This window comes from Phalacrocorax aristotelis, chromosome 3, assembly GCF_949628215.1.
Source record: "Phalacrocorax aristotelis chromosome 3, bGulAri2.1, whole genome shotgun sequence".
In the NCBI taxonomy this organism is placed as follows: Eukaryota; Metazoa; Chordata; class Aves; order Suliformes; family Phalacrocoracidae; genus Phalacrocorax; species Phalacrocorax aristotelis.
In genome coordinates, this window is record NC_134278.1 from 123,728,576 (window position 1) to 123,751,163 (window position 22,588).

Sequence of the window (22,588 nt, forward strand, 5' to 3'; positions counted from 1 at the left end):
TGCACTAACAAGACACGCAGCAGTGGGCACCAGCTGGATAGACAGAAGAAATACGTATGGCATGGACGTTAAACCTTTCCAGATAAATAGCAAACACTGGTCGATTTTATTAGTTCTTATCAATCTGAAAGGTGGGTGTCAAGAGGATGGGGCCAGACTTTTCAGTGGTGCCCAATGACAGGACAAGGGCGATGGGCACAAGTTAGAACACAGGAAGTTCCACCTGAACATGAGGAAAAACTTCTTCCCTGTGCGGGTGCCAGAGCAGGGGCACAGGCTGCCCAGGGAGGCTGTGGAGTCCCTTCCCTGGAGACATTCACACCCCGCCTGGACGCGTTCCTGTGCCCCCTGCTCTGGGTGTGCCTGCTCAAGCAGGCGGTTGGACAAGATGATCTCCAGAGGTCCCTTCCAACCCCTGCCATTCTGTGATTCTGTGAAATGGTCAACATGATGTATTTTACAAAGAAATGCTATACGATACTTTTTTACAGTATTATAATATAACTGTCTGTCATTTGCATAATTATGTGAAAAAAATCATGGTGATTATTAAAAAAAACTGGTGATTTGAAAGCCTAAATGTTGCTAATTTTAATTAGAAATTGAATTCATCAGTGCCTAGTCAACTTCTGATAACAGCCTGTAGGCTTATAAAAAGTTGGGTAGTAATCAACTACTTTTGAGACTGCAGATACCCAGACAAAATTTTTCCCCTAGGTGTCAATACTGAGGCAGAACAATACTAGTCATTGATTAGGATTTCAAATGTAACACAACATAAATAAATATGTCTATAGAACTGTATAACCTACTGATCATCAACCATACTACCAATCTGTACAGCTAAAAGTATTTAAATGGCACTTCAGCGTATGCACAATTCCACATTTCCGGAGCTTTGTCTTCTTGCAGTATGACCTCTTAGCTAATCACCAAGGTTTTAATTTTAAAAACTTGCTAATAGCAAAATAATTGAGGACTGCATGTAAGTGATTAATAAAGTTGCAAATTTAATACAGCGTATTTAAAATATCACAAACATCTACCAGAAAACAAAAATCTTAATTGTGCTGCTGGTGGCATAGGTCTGCTTTCCTGTATTATAAATGTCATAGTTAGCATTCCTGTCCAGCCAGGCATATTTTCTTACCCACAGATAGACAGCAAACACTCTTCAATAGAATCTCGCTGAGCTTTGGTAAGAGAGCATCCCTTTGAGAGTCTGTACACAGTATGCAATAAGGAGTCGATGAGGGAAGCATGGTGCTCTGTGCCAGCAAAAAGAGGAGCACATCTGGTCAACAGAGGCAACACTGCTGTGCAAAGGTATCGATTCAGAGCCAAAGCCATATCCGTAGCACTTAAAGCAGCCTGTGAATTAAATGGGACAGAAATTAGATTTGTCTCAACAATGTCGTTACAAATCAAAAGAACTTGTTTTTCGTTTCTTTTGTAGTAGTTACAAAGAGGGAAATTTCCAAAGCACATAAATGAGGATTTGATAGCTACTGCAAGCTGGATGCCTGCTCCTAAAGTCTCAAAGACGGCTTTTGTTTTGTTTTGTTTTTAGTGAACAGAAACATAAATGCTAAAGGTAGCCATTCAAAACCAAAACTATTTTCAAGACTATATTAAAGAATGTCATAGTTGCTTAACAGAAATCACCAAAATCAGGTAATACCAGTCAAGTCTGCATGTACAAAACTCAGTATGTTTCTGTGTTATGGTCAAGCCCAAGTTCCAAGGGAGGAAAAAAGTCTTCTCTTTCTTAAAAAAGAGAAACCTGTTTTTTCTTAAATAACAACATAATTATTTTCAGAAAAATGTTGACATAAAAGGTCAACAAAAGGTCCAAAACAGGGAAATCAAAGCCAACACCTTAGCCTTCATATAAGCACTCTAAATCTGATCTTTCTGGACCAAGCCAGCTAAGGACAAAAGGCAGCAATTTTAAGGAGGAACTAAAAGAAAAATTTTGTGATTTCCAAAATAACAACATAGGTGTCCCTAACAAGTGCATGGAGATGGACATTTTCTGTGTGTCTCTGGAAAGAGGCTCTCAGTCACATGCTTCATTAGCAGCTTATCTGATTTTGATTCCATAGCACAAGCTCAGGAAGTCTCCTGGGGAAAGGCGTTGCAGCTGTTATGGATATGGGTATCAATGGGGGCTCTTATAAAGTGAGCATCATTTGGAGAATGCTTCTTCACTGTTCTTCAAGTATTCTCAAAGCTCAGTGGCAACAAGGAGCTCATCCAGCATTTGAGAAAAGCAGAAGACAACATGAGGAAATAATACATGGTTTTTTAAGGGATGAAAAATGCTGCAGTGTTCAGTTAGATGGCAGAACTAAAATATCAACGAACTTAAACCTTTACCGTATCTAAAGAAGCAGCAGCACGAAGATCTGGCAGAAAGCCAACTTCCAGAAGGTGTAGAAGAAAATCCTGGTCCTCAATTCCATAGACCCTGTCAAGGAACAAAACCATGGCTGCCTTGTGATCTGGGCAAAACCCCGCAGACATGTCAGGTTCCACCACAGTACCATCTAAAAGGAAGAAATAAGACTTCAATGACAAGGATCATCCTTCACCAGCAGCCGAGGAAGTCATGCTGTTACTTGTCAGAGGTTTTGAGTCTCTGTTAAGACCTAAGCATCTTTCCCATGGTTTTGTTACACAAAGGCAACATATTTGTAGTTAACTGAAAAAGAGTAAGGCAATTTCTACCCAGATAGCCCTCAAAGTTCTACGTGCTTTGCTGTTCATGCTTTGTGTATTAAGGCATTCTTATCAGTTGATATTCTAATACAATAAGTACCCAAAACATAATAATTCATCTACAGAACTACCTAGTTCTTAGAAGAAGCAGGCAGAAAGTAAAAAAATACAAAAATTCTACATCAAACTCCCAGGGAGTTCAGAGCACTGGTGAGTATATCTGCAATTTATGACAATGAATTAAGATTGTGCCAGAAAGTCCTCTGTATCTGAAAACTTCTGAAATATCTGAAAGGAATTCACTGAAATAGTTTTAAATTTTGATACTTTCATTTTAAAACCAAATTTAAAAATCCTGTATCTATGAGCTGTACTCTAAGCTACTGAGATATCACCTATAGATCTATCACTATTTAAAATCCAAAGAAATAATGGTGCAATAGTATGACTGATATTTTTATCTCTCCTACTGTAAGCTTTTGGGCATTCTTGTGCTGTAAGTCCCTAGACAATCCGTGTTGCAATTATAATGTTCTGTCTCCAGACACCCAAAAGAGAAGATATAATTTTTTTCCCTTTTCTACTGATGGTCACATAGCTCCCACTATCGCTATCAATTCTATATAGGCAGAAAACACAAAGAAATGCATTTGCATATGTATGTCACACCTATAACTTCACCACAGTTGCTGAAGAACAACTCTGGTGTCTTAGTAAGATCTGCTAGAAACAATTGATAGGGTTAGAACAGCAAAAGCTAAGGGTTATGCTATCAAGAAAAGAGTCTGTAATTTTTCAAAAATATTTTAGAAAAATAGAAAGTATGCATTCTAAAATTTCTTTTTCAAGTTGTAATAGATTTTCCTGATTCAACTTAAATGAATGGGATTTAACTGTACACAGAATTATTGCCTATAGCATGCAGAAAAATTTTTGAAACATGTTTGAAGCACATCATTTCTTTTCTAATTCACATAATAAATAGTTTAATTTCTATAACATTTTTAAATACTAAGAGAAGTATGAGTATCAATATGTCATCAAATTACAAAACATAAGAATGGGATGGGAGAAAAAAAAAAGTAGATTAATTATCTTACCTTTAGCTATGGTTGGCATGTGGAAAGGAATACTAATTACTCCCACCAAATCTTCCAGTGGAATCAAAGACCGTAGAATTGATCTGATTCTAATGGCTTCACCTTTGCCAGCATGAATTAGCTAAGGAAAAGACAAATAAAAAATAAACAAAGTCGTCTTTTTATCTTCTGTACGTGGTCATGTTCTGGAAACTTCCTGAATCATAGACAGACAAAAATAACTGCTCTCAAAATCACATTATAATTAATAATGCAAATTTCACGTAGTCTGTATTTATTTGCTGTATTTTGGACGTAAATGTGCAAAGTCTAGAAACCTAGATGTTTGGTTGTTAAATAAGACTAAGCCTATTTTTAAAATGAATTTTAGGTAAAACAGGTGAACAAATCATTAAAATGTAGCACATGAGGGGAGGGGAGGGGAGGGAGGAAGCAAAACAGATTTTCAAATGAAAAAGCCAGTTTTTCTGTCCTGGCCAAACAACAACCCTTTCAGGTATCCCAGTTGCTTCAGTTTTGTTTTAAAAAAGGCAGTGAGACCGGAAGAAAACAAGACAATTTTTTTATTCAAACAAAACATATTCATACACTGACCTTATTATATGGATATCTCCTTTGTCAAGTTATCAACATCTGCACAAATCTGATACTGATCTATACTGATCTATCTGAATTAGGGCACAGTTCAGGGTGAAATGAGAAACTATGCATAACTAAGTAGAATTTCTGAAAAACAGGAAGGTATTTTGCATTGTAAACAACAAATATTTTCAAATAGTTTCAAACTCTTAGGAACTCAGTGGTAAGGGCTTGTTTTTTATAGTGTAGATATCTAATTATTTCTATCTAATGCCTGAAATAGTGACATCTTACCTTTGAGAAGGTTTGTCAGTGTGAATAAAGATTATGAGCTATCAATGTGTATGTCCACGGACAATGCTTATTTCTATGTTTTAAAAGTATGCCCTATAATATTTACTCTCTTATATGCAATTTAAACAGTCTGTTTAAATACGTATATGAAGAGAGTAAAACTGTGGTTTAAAAATAAATCACTCTACCCCATCACAATACAGAAATCTGCGGAGTTTGATTGGCTCAATGGGCAGTCAAACAATATTAACGATAAAATGTTGTTGAAGACCAACCACAGGGAACAGTAACAAGAAAAGCAATGGAATAATTCCTTTAAAAAAACAGTTTCTGAATAGTTTACAGAAATTCTTTGCAAAACAGGAGATAAACACATTATATACATTAAGATACTCTGTAGCCGTACCACTACTTTAATACCTGATAACGCGTTACTGTGAAAAAGCCAGACAGCAAACTGTTGAACAATCAATAAAACAACTATGCCTTTACGTTCCAACACATGAAGATATAAAACTTACATGCATTTCAGGGGCACAACGTCCTAAGAGATCAATTAAAGCAGCATAAAAGGTCATTATTGCATTTCCCATGTGAATAGTGTCATCTTCTTGTTCTTCCATTTCACTGCAAGTAGTTAATTATTAAAACAATTAAATGTTGAAAAAATACAAAAAAGTCATTTCACGACTAAGATTTTAAAGCAAAAAACCCAAAGATTATGGCAATGTAAGCAATTCCGCTGCACGTACAGGGTTTTACTAGATCCATTACTTGGGGAAGGTCCATCTCTTGTTGGATCTTCTGATATTTGTATTGCTTCCTCCATGGCAGCAAGTAACCCATTGCCTCCTTCTCCTCTTAGAGCTGGGCCAAAACATTCAGGTCGACGGATAAGCAGTCTGACTACAACATTAGCATTCTCCTCCACACTCTCTCCTACCACATAGAATAAATATCAAGATTTAAGATTATAACAACATGACTTCTGAAATATAATCAGAAAAAGGTAGACAAAAGTGCAGAATGTATCCATCAGTAGATACGTTTAACTACATCAGTTAATCAGTTTAAATATCATGACAAAGTTACATAAAGATACATACTCCATTACCGTAATAAAAGCTATGAAATTAAATGTGATTTAGTTCAAAATCAAATGGAGCCAAAGAAGTAACTATGTACTGAAGGATGTTTAAAGCATCACTGAAGCTACTGATTTGTAGTAAAGATGCACAGCCAAGTGAGAGAGGTGATGAGGGGATCAATATAGCTGTTCAACACTAAAATTGGACTATCTATCTAAATCTTCATCAAAAGATGGGGGTTTGGCTCTATGTCTACTATGAGTTTTATCATAAAAAGATTTAGGACTCTGCTCTACTTCCAAAGGAAATGTGGGCATTTCAAAGCGTAAAGATGGATCTAAAAAATGAGGCATAGGCTTGTAGGACCCTACGTGACTTGTGAAATGGGCATCTAAATTCCTGTGTGCTGTGCCTTGCATAATTCTACTCTTTCTGCAAATTGTCCTGTAAGTTTACTTTAACTTATCAACTTGGCTTGTGTTACTATTTTAAATTACAAACTTATTTGAACATTAGAGGAAGCCATAAAATTTATAGTCTTCTACTCTACCATTGCAAAAAACAGCAAAACGAAGAAAATCCAAATATCGCTCTCCTTCAACTGGATTCCATCCGATGTCTGGGTAGCCTTTAGAAATCAACAGAAGGCAACTCTGTAATCCGCATCCAGCCAAGTAGCGAACCACCTAAAAGCCAGGTGAGATGAAAAAGATACTAATTGTAAAAAAGAAGTGCAGTTTCAAAGGGAAGCATGCTCATACTTTGCCTTGGATATGGTGTCCACATTCTATTATCCCCAACAAAACCATATCATACTCTGGGCAAATCAGAAGAGCAGCCTCTTTCTTAGTTCACTTTCCCAGTCTTTTCCTACTTCTGCCATGAACTGCAAGACCTTATTTATCTCAATTCCATTTTTCCTCTCTCTAAATCACCGCTTTGCTATCTATAACTAATTTCTCTTGCAACCCTGAGCATTACAAATCAGTCAATTTTGTAATATTCCCAAATACACACCATCCTCATCTGAAAACACATCTTCTAATATAACTCACGGCTCTACTCTCTTATTTAACCTTTCCTTTTCACTTCCTTTTTTCTTTACTTCCTTTTTTCTTCCTTTCTTCCTTTCTTTTTAAACAGCATAACACTGTTATTCAGACCTATAGACTCAATAGCAGTTTTAGTTGGCCCTCTCCTTTCTGAGTTGTAAGCATAGCCTTTAATCAGTTCAGCTTCTTTTTGCTGACCATTTATAGGAACAGTAAGTCTGCAAATGTGCTTTTAAACACATATGGGCCATCCTCCTATTACAAGAAAGAACCATCTATACTTATATTACTCCTGACAGATGGTTTCCTACAAAGGTTATAGCGTCTCCAGAATTGGAGGTCTTCAAGAACGAATTGGACAATATATTCCACTGTCTTACTTTCTATCAGAAAGTGTTTTGTAATGTCTGTCTTAAACCTGTCTTCCCATTATTTATACTACTTTTCTTATCCACTACTGACATAGTAAGCATTATGCTATTTCTTCTTGCAGCACCAACTTACATATTCTACACAATTGTCACAGGCTTTCAAGTTTTTTCTTCTTTAGTCAAATTAATCCCAATTCCTTCAATATTTCCTCAGCCAGGTTTAAATGTTAGGAAAAAATACAGCTAGATATAGATAGATATCTCTATGAAAATTTGTCATATATTGTAACAAGTTGTCACAAGGCTTCTAGTAACCTCTACTGCATTATGGCACCACTGTATGTCACCATCAAGACAGAACAAAGATAGATTTTAGCAATGGAGTTTTATTGGTATGGGCTCCACTGTTCCCAAAGTAAGAGCTGCCCTTGAGGCAATCTCTTTTGGTTACACTTGTGTATGTAATAACCGTAAACTGAGCTCCACTATCCAGACCACCAGCAGAAATAACAAACAATCAGGTCCTGATAGTCTTCCTCTGAAAGGTACCTAAAACTCCCACATAATTCTTATAATCTTGCATTTTGAGTACTTCAGGAAACAGGAATTTCCCCATCTCTACAGGGGAAAAAAATGCTTGATAAAGAAGCTACCAACCTTCTCCAGATCAGGCTCCCTTAAAGCTAGTGCAAGTTCATTGTTATCCATCACAGAAGCTGCTGCAACATCTAAAGGCGTTGATCCTCGCATAGAAGGAGAGGCTGTTAAAATAACATTTAGTTTCAACACAACTTAATGAAAACCAACTATTTCATAGGAAATACATTAACAAATTTTTTTAATAAAATGCAACATTTTGTCATTAACTAGCACATGATTATAAGCATATAATTTATATCACTGTTTATAATAAAATCATGCACTCGCATGAAATTTGACATCGGTATGAGATCAAAATACAATGTAGATGTTCAAGCTAGAAACAACTTTTCTTGCACATTCCTATTCTCATCACATACTTTGTTTTAAGATCTCATTCTTGTTAATTTTACTAACTGGCACAACTTTGTTTAGAGGAAATGGTAGCAGGGGTTTTATATCTAAAACACTGACATTTTACCCACTGTATTGAAATAGAAAATATCTTTAAGCTTTAAGATATATAATTATATGTTATCTATTTCTTTAAAAAATGGCAGCATTATAGCATTAGAGAAAGCTAAGGTTTTCATATTAACTCTCCAAATGCATTTGATTTGGCCACTTTCTCTCAAAATAAATTTTTAGTTTATGCTTCTGACCTGTACCTATATATTAATACGGAATTTGGGATCATTTGAAAAAAATTACTGTGATGATTCTAAATAATTATATCTTCTCAATTACAAGTACTAAATTAAATAAAGCATAAATGTATCTCCTCTATAACACTTCAGCCTAGAAAAGAAAGGCTACCATTTTAGGAAAATTTCAAGGTTAATTTCTGAGCATCTGTACATGCGTACTTAAGCAAACGAGCTCTATTCCTCCCACTGCCATAGGTGTATACTGAAGAGTCTACGGAAGAAAGTGTAGGGGAGCAAGCTTGAGCAGTGACAAGTAAGCCCTAATAAATGCTGCCAACATGTATTTATGATTCTCTTCATCAAAATCAGGATTTTATCCTGTTCCTCAAAATGTGCAACTAAACACCAACTCTCTCTTAATGTCCAGGCACATACAAAAAAGAGTATACTATATTACCTCAACTAAACACTACTGTCAGGGGTTTGTTTGGAGTTAGCAATCCAGTTGATGAAGATATTTTTGCACTGGATAAAGGAGAAACTTCAACACAAACAGAGGGATGCAGAAAAACACAGGTGGTTTTATATATATACATATATATATATATATAAATCAGCAGAAGGTTCTACGGTCTTGGTTTATAATCTCAAAAGCCACACACTTATTACTTACCAAGGCCAACACTGCTGTTTTCCAATAAATAGCTAAGATGATCAAACATAGCTTTTTGATTCTGCCTGCTGATGCGGCAAAAATAACATAGAAAACGACAGCAGTTTGCCACCATCTTTGGGAAAGTGATTTCCTAAGAAGCAAATAAAACCAGACTGAAGCTCAAACTCTAAGACAGGCATAAAACTTGCAAAAGATTGTTTGCATAACAGCTTTTTAACACTACTATTTATGCATTGTAATCACTGCACCTCAGTGAAGTTAACTGTTTAGGTTTCACCCTAGAATCAACAGGGCTTTCTCAGCAAATAAGTAACTCCTTAAACCCCAAAGATCAAGCTTGAAAAACAAGAGCTGGGATCACCCATAAATTCTAGATTCATATATGAAAAGATGTAAATGCTCAGATTCACAGAGTAACACTGCATTCATTTTTAAATAGTTTCTAAAAAGATCTCCCCTTTAAAAGCCAGTAAGCATATAAAGTGATTTCTGCCGTTTTTCCTTTAAAGCATCTGAAATGACAATGCTAATTATATCTTTGTCAAGAATGGAATGAGAGATTCTTCTAAAAACTTAGTCAACTATTGTGCTAATGGAAATCAGTAAAAGGTTATGGTCTCAGTACCTCCAGTGACTGCTCAGTACCTTAACACAATAAATCTTTGAACAGCTATATTCTAAAATGTCTTTTAACAGTGAATTGCTTTACCTTGGATTCTCCTCCACCAAGCACATTTACCATCACTTCCATGACAGTTTCATGCATGCCTAAAGCTCTCATGAGATTTGGGTGTTGGTAAAATACTTTGTTGTTCATGATGTCTCTACAGGAAAACAAAACAAGAAATTGGACTAAAATGCTATGGACCAATAGTCTACCTATCATGTTATTTGCAAAGCTGATTTACTGTGCAATTCTTCTCCACCTGAGGTGTAAAATTACCTCAGGGACTTTTTCAGGTTGAGTCTCAATCTCTCCTGATGGTCTACTTTTCTATGCACGCTGTGGAAGAACTTGACCTTTCTTTTCCCATATTATAGTTATTTCCCTAATGACCATTTGATTACACCAGAGTAGGATGCTGTTCTATTTTCATTAGAAATTCCATTCCAGATCTAAAATTATTTTTGACAACAGTATGATCAAAACTGTTATATTAGCTCAAATTTGAAATTAAACAAATCACTATTTTTGACAAGCATTCTTTTCAGAATATATCAACCTTGAGACATTTGACAACTGCCATCAAAACCAAGAAAAACAATTGTAGGGGAATGAGAATATATCCAGCTATCCTCTAAGCATCAAAAACTGAAGCTGCCTAAATATTAATCTTAGTTCATGAGTTACGGCTCAGAACTCTCCTACGTATTTCAGCAGAACAGATTTACATACTTTAAAATCAGTCCTGAAGATTATAATGTCAAAATTTTATGATGACATTTTATGTCCAACAAAAATGCCTAGTTTAAAAAGTAATTAAATTTCTAAACACTGTAATTAGTCTTGAAATCACAGGCAACCCATCAATAAATGTGAAAGCAATCACATTATGGGAGAAAAGGACTAACAAGTCACTACAGAAAATACTGCTGAAAACCATTCAAATTTCATTGTATATTTTATAGCAGTCTTTTTGTTTCTGACCTAAGACTCCTGCAATCAGGCAAGGAAAATTTCAGCCTTATAAAAGATGAGACTTGGAGAGGACTGTTCCGTCACTCTCAAAGCTACAAATCCACAACTATCAGTAGTCATGCAACAGAATGCATACAGTGTGTCTGATGCAGCTGGCACTATCACGAGTTTTTGGCTCCCAATAGCTCCCAGAAAGATTAGTTGATCTTTTTTTCCCCAAAGCCTACAACCAGACTTCATATCAGAGACGACAGAGGATAGGCCCTGCCTCCAAAAGCTATCATACTACAACTCCTTCCTGCACTAACGCTTCACGCTGTGGAAAAAGATCTTGACGGTATCAACCTAACAAGTCATTTTAAACTCTTCTTTGTCTACAGCAGCTTTCTGTACAGAAAGTCAAAATGTCACCTCAGGGGCTGGCCAGCATTATTACACTACTTTGGAAAGCACATCCACTTTCAGTGTTCTGTTTAACTGCGGGCTGCATTATGAAATGTCACACTTAAGAAAAAAATCCTAACAGCATTTCTGAAGAAAGTGAGTTTTTAAGCAGGAATGAGTGACAGTTCCATTTCTCAGCTGGAAGAAAGGAATACTTTCCACTCACAGCAAAAAATGTGGCATTTCTAAATAGGTGCTGGAGCCCAGGTTAGGCTATAAAAGGTACAAATGGCACAGCTGCGTAACCTACAAGATAAACAAGACTACGACAGAGACTACCAAGAAGGGTGACGGGAACAGGCAGTGAGAACACTAGCTTAACAGAAAGTACTATTTTTTCCTCACTCCAGACCTTCACATACCACCAAAAATGTTGATAAAATTAGATCAGATTCACAAAATCTTAGCTTTTAATTCACAGCAGAAAATGTTGAGGAAAAAAATGTAAAAGAACAAAAAGAAAGCAGAACATGAAGTGAATACCCCTCTAAGATTTGTTGTGGTTTTTTGTTTTGTTTTTTTATTCCAGGCACAACAATGCCAGCATCTAATAATCACTCACTCATTTTAGACTTCCTTAGCTTAAGTGAAATGTAACAACGCAAATTTGAAGTACAAAGGTGGATTTAGAAATACGATTATTTTGTATCTCTTGACAGGTGACAGACTTTCCCCTATGCCAAAGTCTTAGCATGAGTACATTGAACGTTGCAACAGCCAGGGAACATGGATGGGACCTGCTGGCAAGCTAAGTAGGCATAGTTCATAATGACACTACAAAATTATGTATAGACATTATGTGGATATTTGAGGTTTTCAGTAAAGAAAAAGGTATTTTGCACAACAAAAGCTTCTCTTCTTGCATTCCTGGCATTCTTTATATAATGCTGTCTTTGCTTGTCATTGCTCTTGCTGACTGGGGATTTCTAATAGGGCACAGCTGATGTTTCATCTCACCAGACACCTTTCAGATGGTAACACTTCTTTGAAAAATGTGAGAGGAAAAAAAACCCTCTTTGCTAGTAGAGATGATCGTGTTTTCTTTACTGATTTCTCCAACTGTACCTCATAGCCATACTGTTTAAAATATGGTAGCAAGATATATTTTTTGTATCATAAAACATTACATACATGTTTTCAACATATCTCACAAGAAGTCTTACAGATGTCATTTGCTTCTCTCCAGAAATGATACATACAATGCAGCAAAAGGCTGTATCTTACAACTGAAGACACTACACAACTGATACCATGTCTGCATTTACACCCATATAGACTATTCACATTCAAACTATAACCTTGGCCACAACCATACAACAAATAACAACAAATATCTGTAAATAAAGGGATGTTACATTCCAGTTATTTACCCTAATCCACGAATCATAAGTTTCTCTTCCTCCTTCCCCATTCTGACACTAAGCAAGGAACGGATTTGGCCGAGGGATGCCAGAAGATTGATTGTGTCTTCCACAGACACACTATTTATGGTGTAGGTCTTTGGGAGGGCTCGAACCAGGCCACCAATACCATCATATTGGCGATGCAGCAGTACAAACATGGCCCTCACTAACTCCGGGTCTTCTATCACTGATTCCTGGGCCCAGCGTACCATTGTGTCTGAAATCAATTGCTGAAGAGTAGCTGTGAAGAAAATACATAAATCACAAAGTTACCATTAATTGTTCATCTTTCTACTGTTAGTCCCTCAGAACACATTATGCAACATGAATTGGAATAAATTAGATTCTTAAGAAGCACCTTTTTCTTGGCTTTTGTTTAGCAGACTATCAAAGGAAAATAAAATCATACAAGAGAAGCAGAAACATCTCAAAACCAAAGGCCTATATTTAAAATTAAAATACAGAAAAAGAAATCTGATATCATAATTATTATTAAGACATACAAGATGCTCACAGAGTCACCCTATTTATCTCTACATATTGCTTTCAAGATTCTTCCAGGAATTCAGGTCTGAGGGTTTTTCTTACATATTATGAAGTAAGACTGGAAAAATATACTGGTAGCACATGTAAATGCTGTGTTATTTATTTACATGTCTAAGCTCTGTATCCACTCAAAATTTTATAATGTACAAGCCAGAACAATTTAACTTAGTTTTTTGCCAAAACAAAAGGCAAGGCCCTTTAAACGAAATAGAAATGAAAAGACTCCAATCAATTAAATGCAAATCATCATTTCCATATTTTTAATTCAGTCTTTAATGAGGCAAGAAACACATATCTGTATTCTCACTGGCAATATTAGTTGGGAGATATATTTATATACTTGAGAAGGTCGTATGTTAAAACAGACAAGCAATAGGATGTCAGTTAAGATTTGAGACTACTGTTTAGAAAAAAATCACTCATGAACTAACAGTCGGGACAAAGTGTTTGATGAAGACAATTGAATAATGGTTTTTTTCCCAACTCTGGGAACTTCCATTCAGGTTTGCAAGGCTGTCAGATCAATTCAGGTTCGTCTTGAGACATCCTGACAGTTATACACTAGGGAATTTCACCTTTAGTACTTACCTAACTAATCAATTTATTTCCATGTCAAGTGGATAACAGTGGAATTTTGACAAGGGAAATTTGATAATCCCTTCTGAAGTTCAATAAACTGCCTAATAAATATCCTGGTGTTGAAGAAGGTAGCTGATGCAAACGAAACATCAAAAATATTTTCAAATTAGAAATGTATGTGTTGAGACAGGTACATGATTTTGGAGTAAACCAGATGCAATTGCAGGCTAAACTCAAATGAAAAAAAGTACAAGTACTTAAAGAAAGATATCAAAGGGACAGGAGTTTACAAAAAAGAGAACGCTTAACAAAGAATAGAATTTGTGCTAAGACGTGCTAATACAGGGTAAGGGGAAAAAAGAGCAATAGCACTGCATTTTATTGTTACTGTCCGAACACTGTACTACACATTTTTCCATTGTCACACAGCACAGCATTTTTTAGAATAAAAACACTGTAAAAATAAGTAAAAGGATGAAATGTGTTTTGCCTAGTATTTCAGAAGGACTGAAATACATAATAACAAGAAGGGACACAATGGTAAGGTCCTTTTGTTTTTTTGTAAAGAATTGTATAAGCAGGCTGTCATTTGGCTCCTGTTCTGATAGCTGCAATGCTGCATCCCACCTACCTGTGGGTCTGGCTGTTATCATGCTTGCAGTGAAGAACCCAAGCAGCCTAGCCACCACAATACTGTTTAATTAGTTTAATATAATACTGTCTAGTAACATGAGGGAGAGAGAACTAGATTTTGTAGAGCTTTAAGCTTACTACAAGAAAAAACAAAAGGAAACCATAGGATTCATCACCACATTCTGCATAGACCTAGCCTCTAATTATCACTACCCGATAACTGAAATAGCAGTTATAAACCGCAAAGCTAGAAGGCACACTTTTAGGGGGACAAAAATATTTCTACTTAAAGAACACTAAGCTAACACTAATAAACAGCAGCTAAGAGGCCATCTCAATGTAAGTAACCTGGGGAAATCTCATCGCACACCTTCACGTACTTATGTTAAGCAACCAAGTTAAACGGCCAGTCTCCCTAGGAATTCTGTGTAGTCAGTGATGGAAACCAAGCTTTTTACTGAAGTCAAAACACCTATACTGTGCCCAGAAATTCATTCCTGTTGGTAGGGTAGCAGCGTAAAAAATGAGGACATTTGAAAGTGTCAACCACCAGAATAAAGAAAAAAAAAATCAGCATTGACAAGTGAAAAATAAACAAAATTCCATAATCAATTGGCACCAAGTACAGAACTTGAGTGCCACTGGCAATGATTGTTATCAAGATGGAAAGGCAGAAAGCGTCAGAAAATTGACAGAGCAACAACCAGAGTCAGCAAATCTTGAATTTCGGATGGGTGAGGAGGCTTCTCCTAAGTACAGCTTTGCAAATTACAGTCTAATTGCAAGTCTTCTTTAATTTGGTAATCTTCATGCAAATACTGATTTGAAGCTGCTGCTGCTGATTTTATGAGCAAGTTCTCATAATCAGGACCTTGCTACAATTATTAAGTCTGAACTAATTCTACAAAAAGCAAGGTACATTCTGGAAAAATTATAACTTGAAAAGGATCAAGAGCAAGAAAGCCAGTAGAAGAAATTTTCCACTACATCCCACTGAGAACAATCTGCCTATCATAAAAATTCCATCTGAGCTTGTTTTGAGTCAGAGCTACAGACTTTAAGGTGCACAGATGTTTCACTAAAAATCCACCTTGTTTTGGCTGAAAATATATTAAGAACTTCATCTCCTGCTTCTTTTGCCTTTTGGAATTAGGATACAATAAAGTGATTTAATTTTGCTTACAGGATGTCTTAGCATCATCATCAACTGGCTTCTCAGCTTGCTTCTTCTTCAGATACGTAACTTTTTCCATAAGGTATAGGAGGCGACCCGTAATGGTTAAATCACTGTTTCCATCCAAGGTTCCATCTTCATCTAGTTCAATCCCTGCAATAAAAAATACACACTAAATAGCAAAAGAACAGACATGTTTTGTATCTTGTATGTACAAACATAATCAAACTGAACTATGTTGTTCTGCTCTGTCAGAACTACAAAAAGAGTTTGATAGGGGATATGCTTAACCAGCAGTTTGGAACAAGTATAGATCCGATATATGTGCAAGGCAGGAAACTGCAGATAAGGATCATGTAATCTTATTAATTTATTGTATAAACTGTGTGTTATTATACATAAAATAAATAGTAAATCTATTTCTATGGTCAACTCCCCGGTATGCATGTTTCCATGCTAATGCTGATACCTGTGTTTTGGACATATGTAGCTCAGAAGTGTAGATATAGCCTCTGCTGACACTGTAGTTCAACTGATACTAGTAAAGGCTACGAGATTTTAGGATATCATAAAAGTAAAAGAATTAAAGTTATAATAAATATACTTTCTAGCGACAAGTCGTAAGTAGCCGCCTTCACAATACACTGGTTCTTTCATTGTATTTCTATAACAAGCTATAAAAATGAAAGAAATGCATGTGAGACTTTACAGAATCACAGAACAGCTGAGGTGGGAATGAATCTTTACAGATCGTCTAGTCCAGCCTCCCTGCTCAAAGCAGGTTCAACTAGAACAGGTTGTTCAGGACCACATCCAGTCAGGTACTGAATACTTGCTAAGGTGGAGACTACACAACCTCTCTAGGCAACCTGTTCTTGATTTCCATCAACCCTACAGTTTAAAAACAAACAACAACAACAACATATTAAGTAGAATTTCCTGTATTACAATTTGTGCCCATTGCCTCTTGTGCTGCCAATAGGCACCACTGAACAAAGTCTGGCTCAGCCTTCTTTACTCCCCCTGACCAACAGGTATTTATACGCATTGATACAACCCCACTGTGAGCTTTCTCTTCAAGTCAAAAATCCCCAGTCCTTTCAGTGTCTCCTCATACAAAAGATGCTCCAAGGATTTAATAATCTTTGATGGCCCCGCCCTTGACTCACTCCAGTGTGTCCATGTCTCTCTTGTACTGGGGAGCCCAGTCATTGGCTTTCTTTGCCGCTCATGCTCACCTTGTTGTCCACCAGGATTCCCAGGTCCATTTTTGCAAAGCTACTTTCCAGTTTGGTCCCTAGCCTGTCCTTGCTGCATGGGGTTACTCCTCCCCAGACGCAGGACTTTGCACTTCCCATTGCTGAACCTCATGGGATTCCCATCAGCAAATTTTTCTAGAATTATTTTTAACTTCATTCACTCATGCATACATTGTAAAGGAATTAAAAATCTTGACCTATACCTATTACTCACACTAAAATAAGCTCAAAGTAAAAATGTCATTCGGCTATTTTTTTCTGGTTATTTTTTTGGTTTCCAAGATAAGTTCTAAAGTCAAGGGTTTTGTGGAGAGTTCTTTAGCAGTCTTGAATTTTATAGGATATTTCTTCACAACATTACATCATTCTTCTCAGTTTATTGAATCTGTTTTTAATTGTCTGATTTTTTGCATCAAGTACGGTTCCATTTCTATTAGAAGTTTTTTTGGTGTGTTTTGTCCCAAGAGAGTAATTGGCACTAAACTAAACAAGGATCAGCAGTAACTTCATGTTTTACCGTAAATCATATTACAAAATGGTTTGGGTGGCAGTCTCTTCAACCAAGATATTTAACAGTAAAGACACTAAAAAGTCATATCAATCGAACGCAGAGATGCTCTGAAATTACTCAAATGAAATGTCTCATTTTCCAGACTTGTCCATTAGTGCTGCTTCCTGAGCTGTAGTTGTACTTTTCTGATTTTCAAACTGTCAATATAATTGTCTCTCAACCATTTCATAAGATGTGAATCCCCAAACGGTGGCTGGCTAATCAACTAAACATACAACTCGGGATGCGTAACTTTCACCTATTTTGCAATAGCCATATTTTGAATACACTGAGTAATTAATTGTTCTACTGTAATGCATCCTCTGACCCACAAAATTAATTTTCTATGTGTAGATTATGCAAATTACTATTTCCCCATAAAGAAAAGAAAAATAATGACAAAACTAGACCGAGTAATTTGAACAGAGGAGAATGATGGTAAAGGACTAAAGAAAAATTGAAAAATCAAAGAGAAGGATAAAGCCTCTTTTTTCAAATGTTATTTTTGAATTCTCTATTTGATCATTATTTTCTGCCAACTGACAGTTTACTTTGAATTTTCCTTTTTTTTCTTTTTTCATTTTTAATTTAAAATAAAAATATTTCTTTTGAAGTGTCATAATGCACCTCCATCAAGTCTGTGGATAATACAAAATTGGGGGAGTAGAAAACACACTGAAGGGCAGGAAGCTCAACAGGGTTGAGGAATGGGCTGACAGGATACTTGAAGTTCATCAAGGACAAATGCAAAATTTTGCAACTTGTCAGACCAACCCCATGTGACAATACAGGCTGGGCACGAACTTTTTACAAAAACATATTTGCAAAAAGAACTTTGGGGGCCCTTTTGGACAGCAAGCTAGACACCAGTCATCAGTGCACTCTAACAGCAAGAGAGCTAAAAATGTCCTGTATTAGCAGAAACATGATCACTAGCTCAAGAGGTGATGAGGTGACATCTGGAATACTACATCTAGTTTTGGGTTACCCAACGCAAGAAAAACACTGAAAAGCTGGAGAGCAGCTAGCAATGGCCCATCAAGGTGATTGGTGGCTGGACTGCTTGTCCTACAAGTAGATGATGAAGGAACTGGGTTTGTCAACCTGCAGAACAGAAGCTTCATGGTGGACCTAATAGCAGTCCACCAAAACCTTCAAGGAAGTTAGCAAGAAAATGCAGCCATGCTTTTCAGATGTGAAGAAGATACAACTGTCAAACTAAAACAAACAGGCAGGGTTCCAAACCGACGTAAGGAGAAAAAGACAAATCACCATTAGGACACTCAAGCCCTGTGACACACTGCCCAAAGATACTGTGTAATCTCTGTGCTTAGAAGCTTTCAAGACCCAAGTGCAAAAAATCCCTGAACAACCAGGTCTGAGTTCAGCATTGCTTTGAGTAGGAGGGTGCATTAAAGGCCTTCTGTGTTATATGATACCTTAACAAATTTGTGATTATTTTAGCAACAGAAATATCTTTGGGATGGACCAATCTAACCAAATTGCCTCGTGATACACAAGGATATCAACTGTGCTTGCTTTACCAACAAAGAAAATCCACATATTATGAAGTCAGATGTTGATGGCATGTTTTTATTTATTTGAATATTTTAAGGTAGTGAATTAAATAATTAAACATGTTATTTCCAGTTAAACTGGGACCAATAAGGAATGCAATCGAGGAGGAAAAGTGCAGAGATACTCATGTCCAAACCTCTTCGTTGACCAGAGTACTAGTTCAAAAAATTATCATCACACATCCTTGCATTAGCTTCTTCTAGCCAATGGGCCATGACATGAAAGTTCAGCTGCTTGTCTGCTCAGTGTCCCTTTTACTTATGCCTTTTAAAATAGTGTATTGAAGTAAAATGAAGGGATGAGTATCCTCCAAAAAGGAAAATGAAAAGTGTAAGCAAGCATGCATTCCGAACAAAACTACTCTATAACTGAATTTGCAGTAGCCATGGATATGAGCAGCTTGACATTTAAAATAGATATTTTCATGCTTAATTTCTATATTGGTACTTTTGTAAAGTTATTACTTTATTTCACAGTTTAATATGAAATAGAATTTAATTGGGTTTTATTAACTAAAGTGAAGAAATCAAAACCATAGAAATTTAACTGTTCCTTTTGATTATTAGTCTATTTCAATAGATAATAAACTTCTATATCTTCATTTGTGTCTGAGAAGAATCAGTCACTAATATTATGCTATATTGTGGTTAACATGGCCATAGTCAACTTGATACAGCAAAGATGACCCACGCCAACCTATGCAAGGAAGGACATGGGAGAGGGAATAGGGCAGAGGAACCCCTTGAATACAAGTGAGCTACAGCATTATCCAATATATTAAGCCCAAAGAAATTCCCACACTTGTATGGGTGAAAAAAAAAACACCCATAATTCTTCCCTCACGAAGCAAAACATACCGCATTCCCTTCTATAGTTTGACCAGATATGAAGATAAGAATATTTCCTTGGTTTTGACTACAAGTTGAGTTTCTTTATTTGACAGTATTTATAATTGATAAAGTGTAATCTATAGATTACTTTTTATGTAAAATTATTTAGAAAAATTGCTTCTAAAGCTAATATAATGAAAAAGGAAAAATATTCAGTAACAAGACTTACCACAGTGTGTCATTAGGTCTTCATGGAAATCCAAGAGTTGATCCCTAATTTCTTCAGGGCAAGGACAATCATTTTTATCATCTTTGAAATTCAGCAGCATGTTAATCTTAAAGAATACAAAGGAAAGGCAAATGACACTGATCTCCAAAAGGAAAAACTTTGAAATCAAACAGAACTCTGCCACACATACAGCACAACAAAAAATAAATTATCCATTGCAAGCTGTACCTGCTCCTGAGGTGGGGATCGAAATTCTTTTGTTTTTCTAGCTGTCAGGGCAGCAGACATGTTCAAGGCCTGCATCACTTCATTGTACCGGAAGCGTTGATTCTCTTGAAGCTTGGCCACAAAATCATCCGAAAATGCTACAATGGCTTCTATTCGGTGCCGTACTTGGCAATCACACAGGTACTGCAGTAGATGACACATCTGAGAAAACAGTATCGTAAGAGAAAGAAGAGTTGGCAAGCTAAGAAGTGTCTTCTGTACATTATGCGAATAAGGTTGGATTCCTTACAGCAGCAGTTACTATCAAATAAAGTGACAGAAATCTTTAATGTTGTCATTCATTACATGTGAAGTAATCCTAACACCAGGAACATCTGGCACCTGCAAGAGATTTATGTGCCTCACACATATAAATAATAAGACTCCTATTAAAGTTATAAGAGAATGGATTTACTCCTTGCTTCTAGGGAACTTCTTTTCTGTTTGGAATCACAAAAATGAATAATTCCCTGTTAATGTCATTGAGAAAGTAACTCTATTTAATGAAACAACAGTTGTTTGATCTATGGTGAACAAGCCTATATCATCAGGAAGATACTAAATTTTGCTGTTTCCTGTAAGGAAATTACTTCTCTATTTAACTAACATCAAAATGTTGTATTCCTTGAAAGAGAAATTACCAAGTGAAGAAAAAAGGATTTGCAAAGAAATGGGAACAATCACTATTCACAGCAGTATTGTTACCTGTAATTTAACAGGTTCTGGAAGTTTCATCTGAAGGAGTCCTTCCTTTGGCACTTGCTCTCCTCTGGTTTCTTCCTCTCCCTCTTCTGACTTGAGCTCTTCTGAACTCAGCTCCTTCTCTGAGAAATCAAGTTCATCCTCCTGGCTTATTGCTTCTTTGAAAACCCGGGGCTCAATCAACTGTAAGATGTGTTTCAGGTCCCCGTTGTGGAAGATTCCCATAATTAGGAGAGTATAAAAGAGCTTGATAAGAGGGACAAACAGAAATTCTGTGGAACCTCCAACTGGATCTCTGACATGGAGGCTACCCTCCTGAACAGCCTCAGTCAGCATCTCTATGGTTTTGGCCTTCAAGATTTCCAGGGGGAATTCAGGACTGAACTGAAAGCATTCACTGCTAATGCTTACAAAACTCGGAGAGGAGAACTGCATTCTTGGCCTTAAGGAAGTGCTAAGTCCTATACCAGGGAGGCCATGCTTTTTGTTTTCATCAGGAAACAAAGTAATACTCTTGGTCTCATCTGTCATTGGAACTATAAACTCGTTATTCATCATCAACCTGGCAGTTGCGTATGTATTGAGGTGGATGTCAATGAGTAAGTCATAATATCCCGCACGCAATAATCCTGGCATATATTTATTCTCAATAGCGTACAGAAGCTGAGATTCATCCACATGGCTACACATAGCATGGGCCACTCGGTTGTTGCCTAACGCACAAACAGCTGAATATAATCGGAGGGTATGGTAGTGAAATTTCAGCAATTCTTCTTGTTCTGTCAGCTCTAAAATATCAATTGTTCTGCAGAGAAAAAAAAAAAAAAACAATAAAGTAAATTCCATATCAGTGCAAAAGCTTACTTAAGTGAAGGAATTCAAAATTCTCCTTAAGGATAACATTGACACAATAACAGTTCTAGGGATGGACCTTTTCCACATTTCAGCTTTCATGTGAGAAAAACTGTCAACTTAAGAACCAAGGACTAATAAACTTCAATCAGGAATTTATTCAAGTCACTCCTAAAGCACAATTTCAATTACTGTCAGTGGGGAAAGCTCAAAATTATTTACTTAACACAGAATATTTCTTCTTACTACAAACAAGAATTTTGATAATTCTAAATTAAGGTGTTAGAACTAGTATAGGTCGAGATATTTCCATCATTTATTGCTTGTAGATCTGGGGTCGCAAAATGGCAACAGACTAACCAGTTCATTTGCAGAGGCTTCGGGGGTAAAGTTGTTTAGAATTCTTACCTAATTTTTAAGTGATTTTGTTTACAGTTTTGGCACTGGCAAAATGCTGAGAGATTTAGGTAACAAGGAAGCCACAAAGTGAAATTCCTTCAATTGTTTAAACTAAATTTAGGAAAATTAAAGTAATAGAATAATTAAATTGTCACAAATCTTAAAAAAATCTTTACAAAATCAGATCTTCTCCTATCTTACAGATTATCTTTAATAATTTATAAACAGAGTTCCTTTCATTTTCATTCAAAACCCATACATTCTACTACAGAGGTTGGAGAGAAACTAGGAGAGGAAAGACAACAAAAGGAGACAGATTTTAAAACACTGAAAAATA

The 22,588-nt window shown here is 36.3% G+C and overlaps 1 protein-coding gene across 1 annotated transcript in view; it reads right to left on the bottom strand.

Annotated features, from left to right (window-relative positions):
• The window catches only part of RYR2 (ryanodine receptor 2), a 434,064-nt gene that overhangs the window by 131,627 nt on the left and 279,849 nt on the right, over positions 1–22,588 (bottom strand). Inside the window, exons 37-50 of the mRNA XM_075089806.1 lie at positions 21,004–21,805; positions 20,260–20,460; positions 20,032–20,137; positions 15,595–15,738; positions 12,621–12,894; positions 9,877–9,991; positions 9,165–9,297; positions 7,863–7,966; positions 6,333–6,468; positions 5,447–5,633; positions 5,216–5,321; positions 3,822–3,942; positions 2,380–2,549; positions 1,151–1,371 (exon numbers count right to left, since the gene is read on the bottom strand). Of these exons, the coding sequence (XP_074945907.1) occupies positions 1,151–1,371; positions 2,380–2,549; positions 3,822–3,942; positions 5,216–5,321; positions 5,447–5,633; positions 6,333–6,468; positions 7,863–7,966; positions 9,165–9,297; positions 9,877–9,991; positions 12,621–12,894; positions 15,595–15,738; positions 20,032–20,137; positions 20,260–20,460; positions 21,004–21,805 (2,820 nt within the window). The remainder of the gene's footprint in view (positions 1–1,150; positions 1,372–2,379; positions 2,550–3,821; positions 3,943–5,215; positions 5,322–5,446; positions 5,634–6,332; positions 6,469–7,862; positions 7,967–9,164; positions 9,298–9,876; positions 9,992–12,620; positions 12,895–15,594; positions 15,739–20,031; positions 20,138–20,259; positions 20,461–21,003; positions 21,806–22,588) is intronic.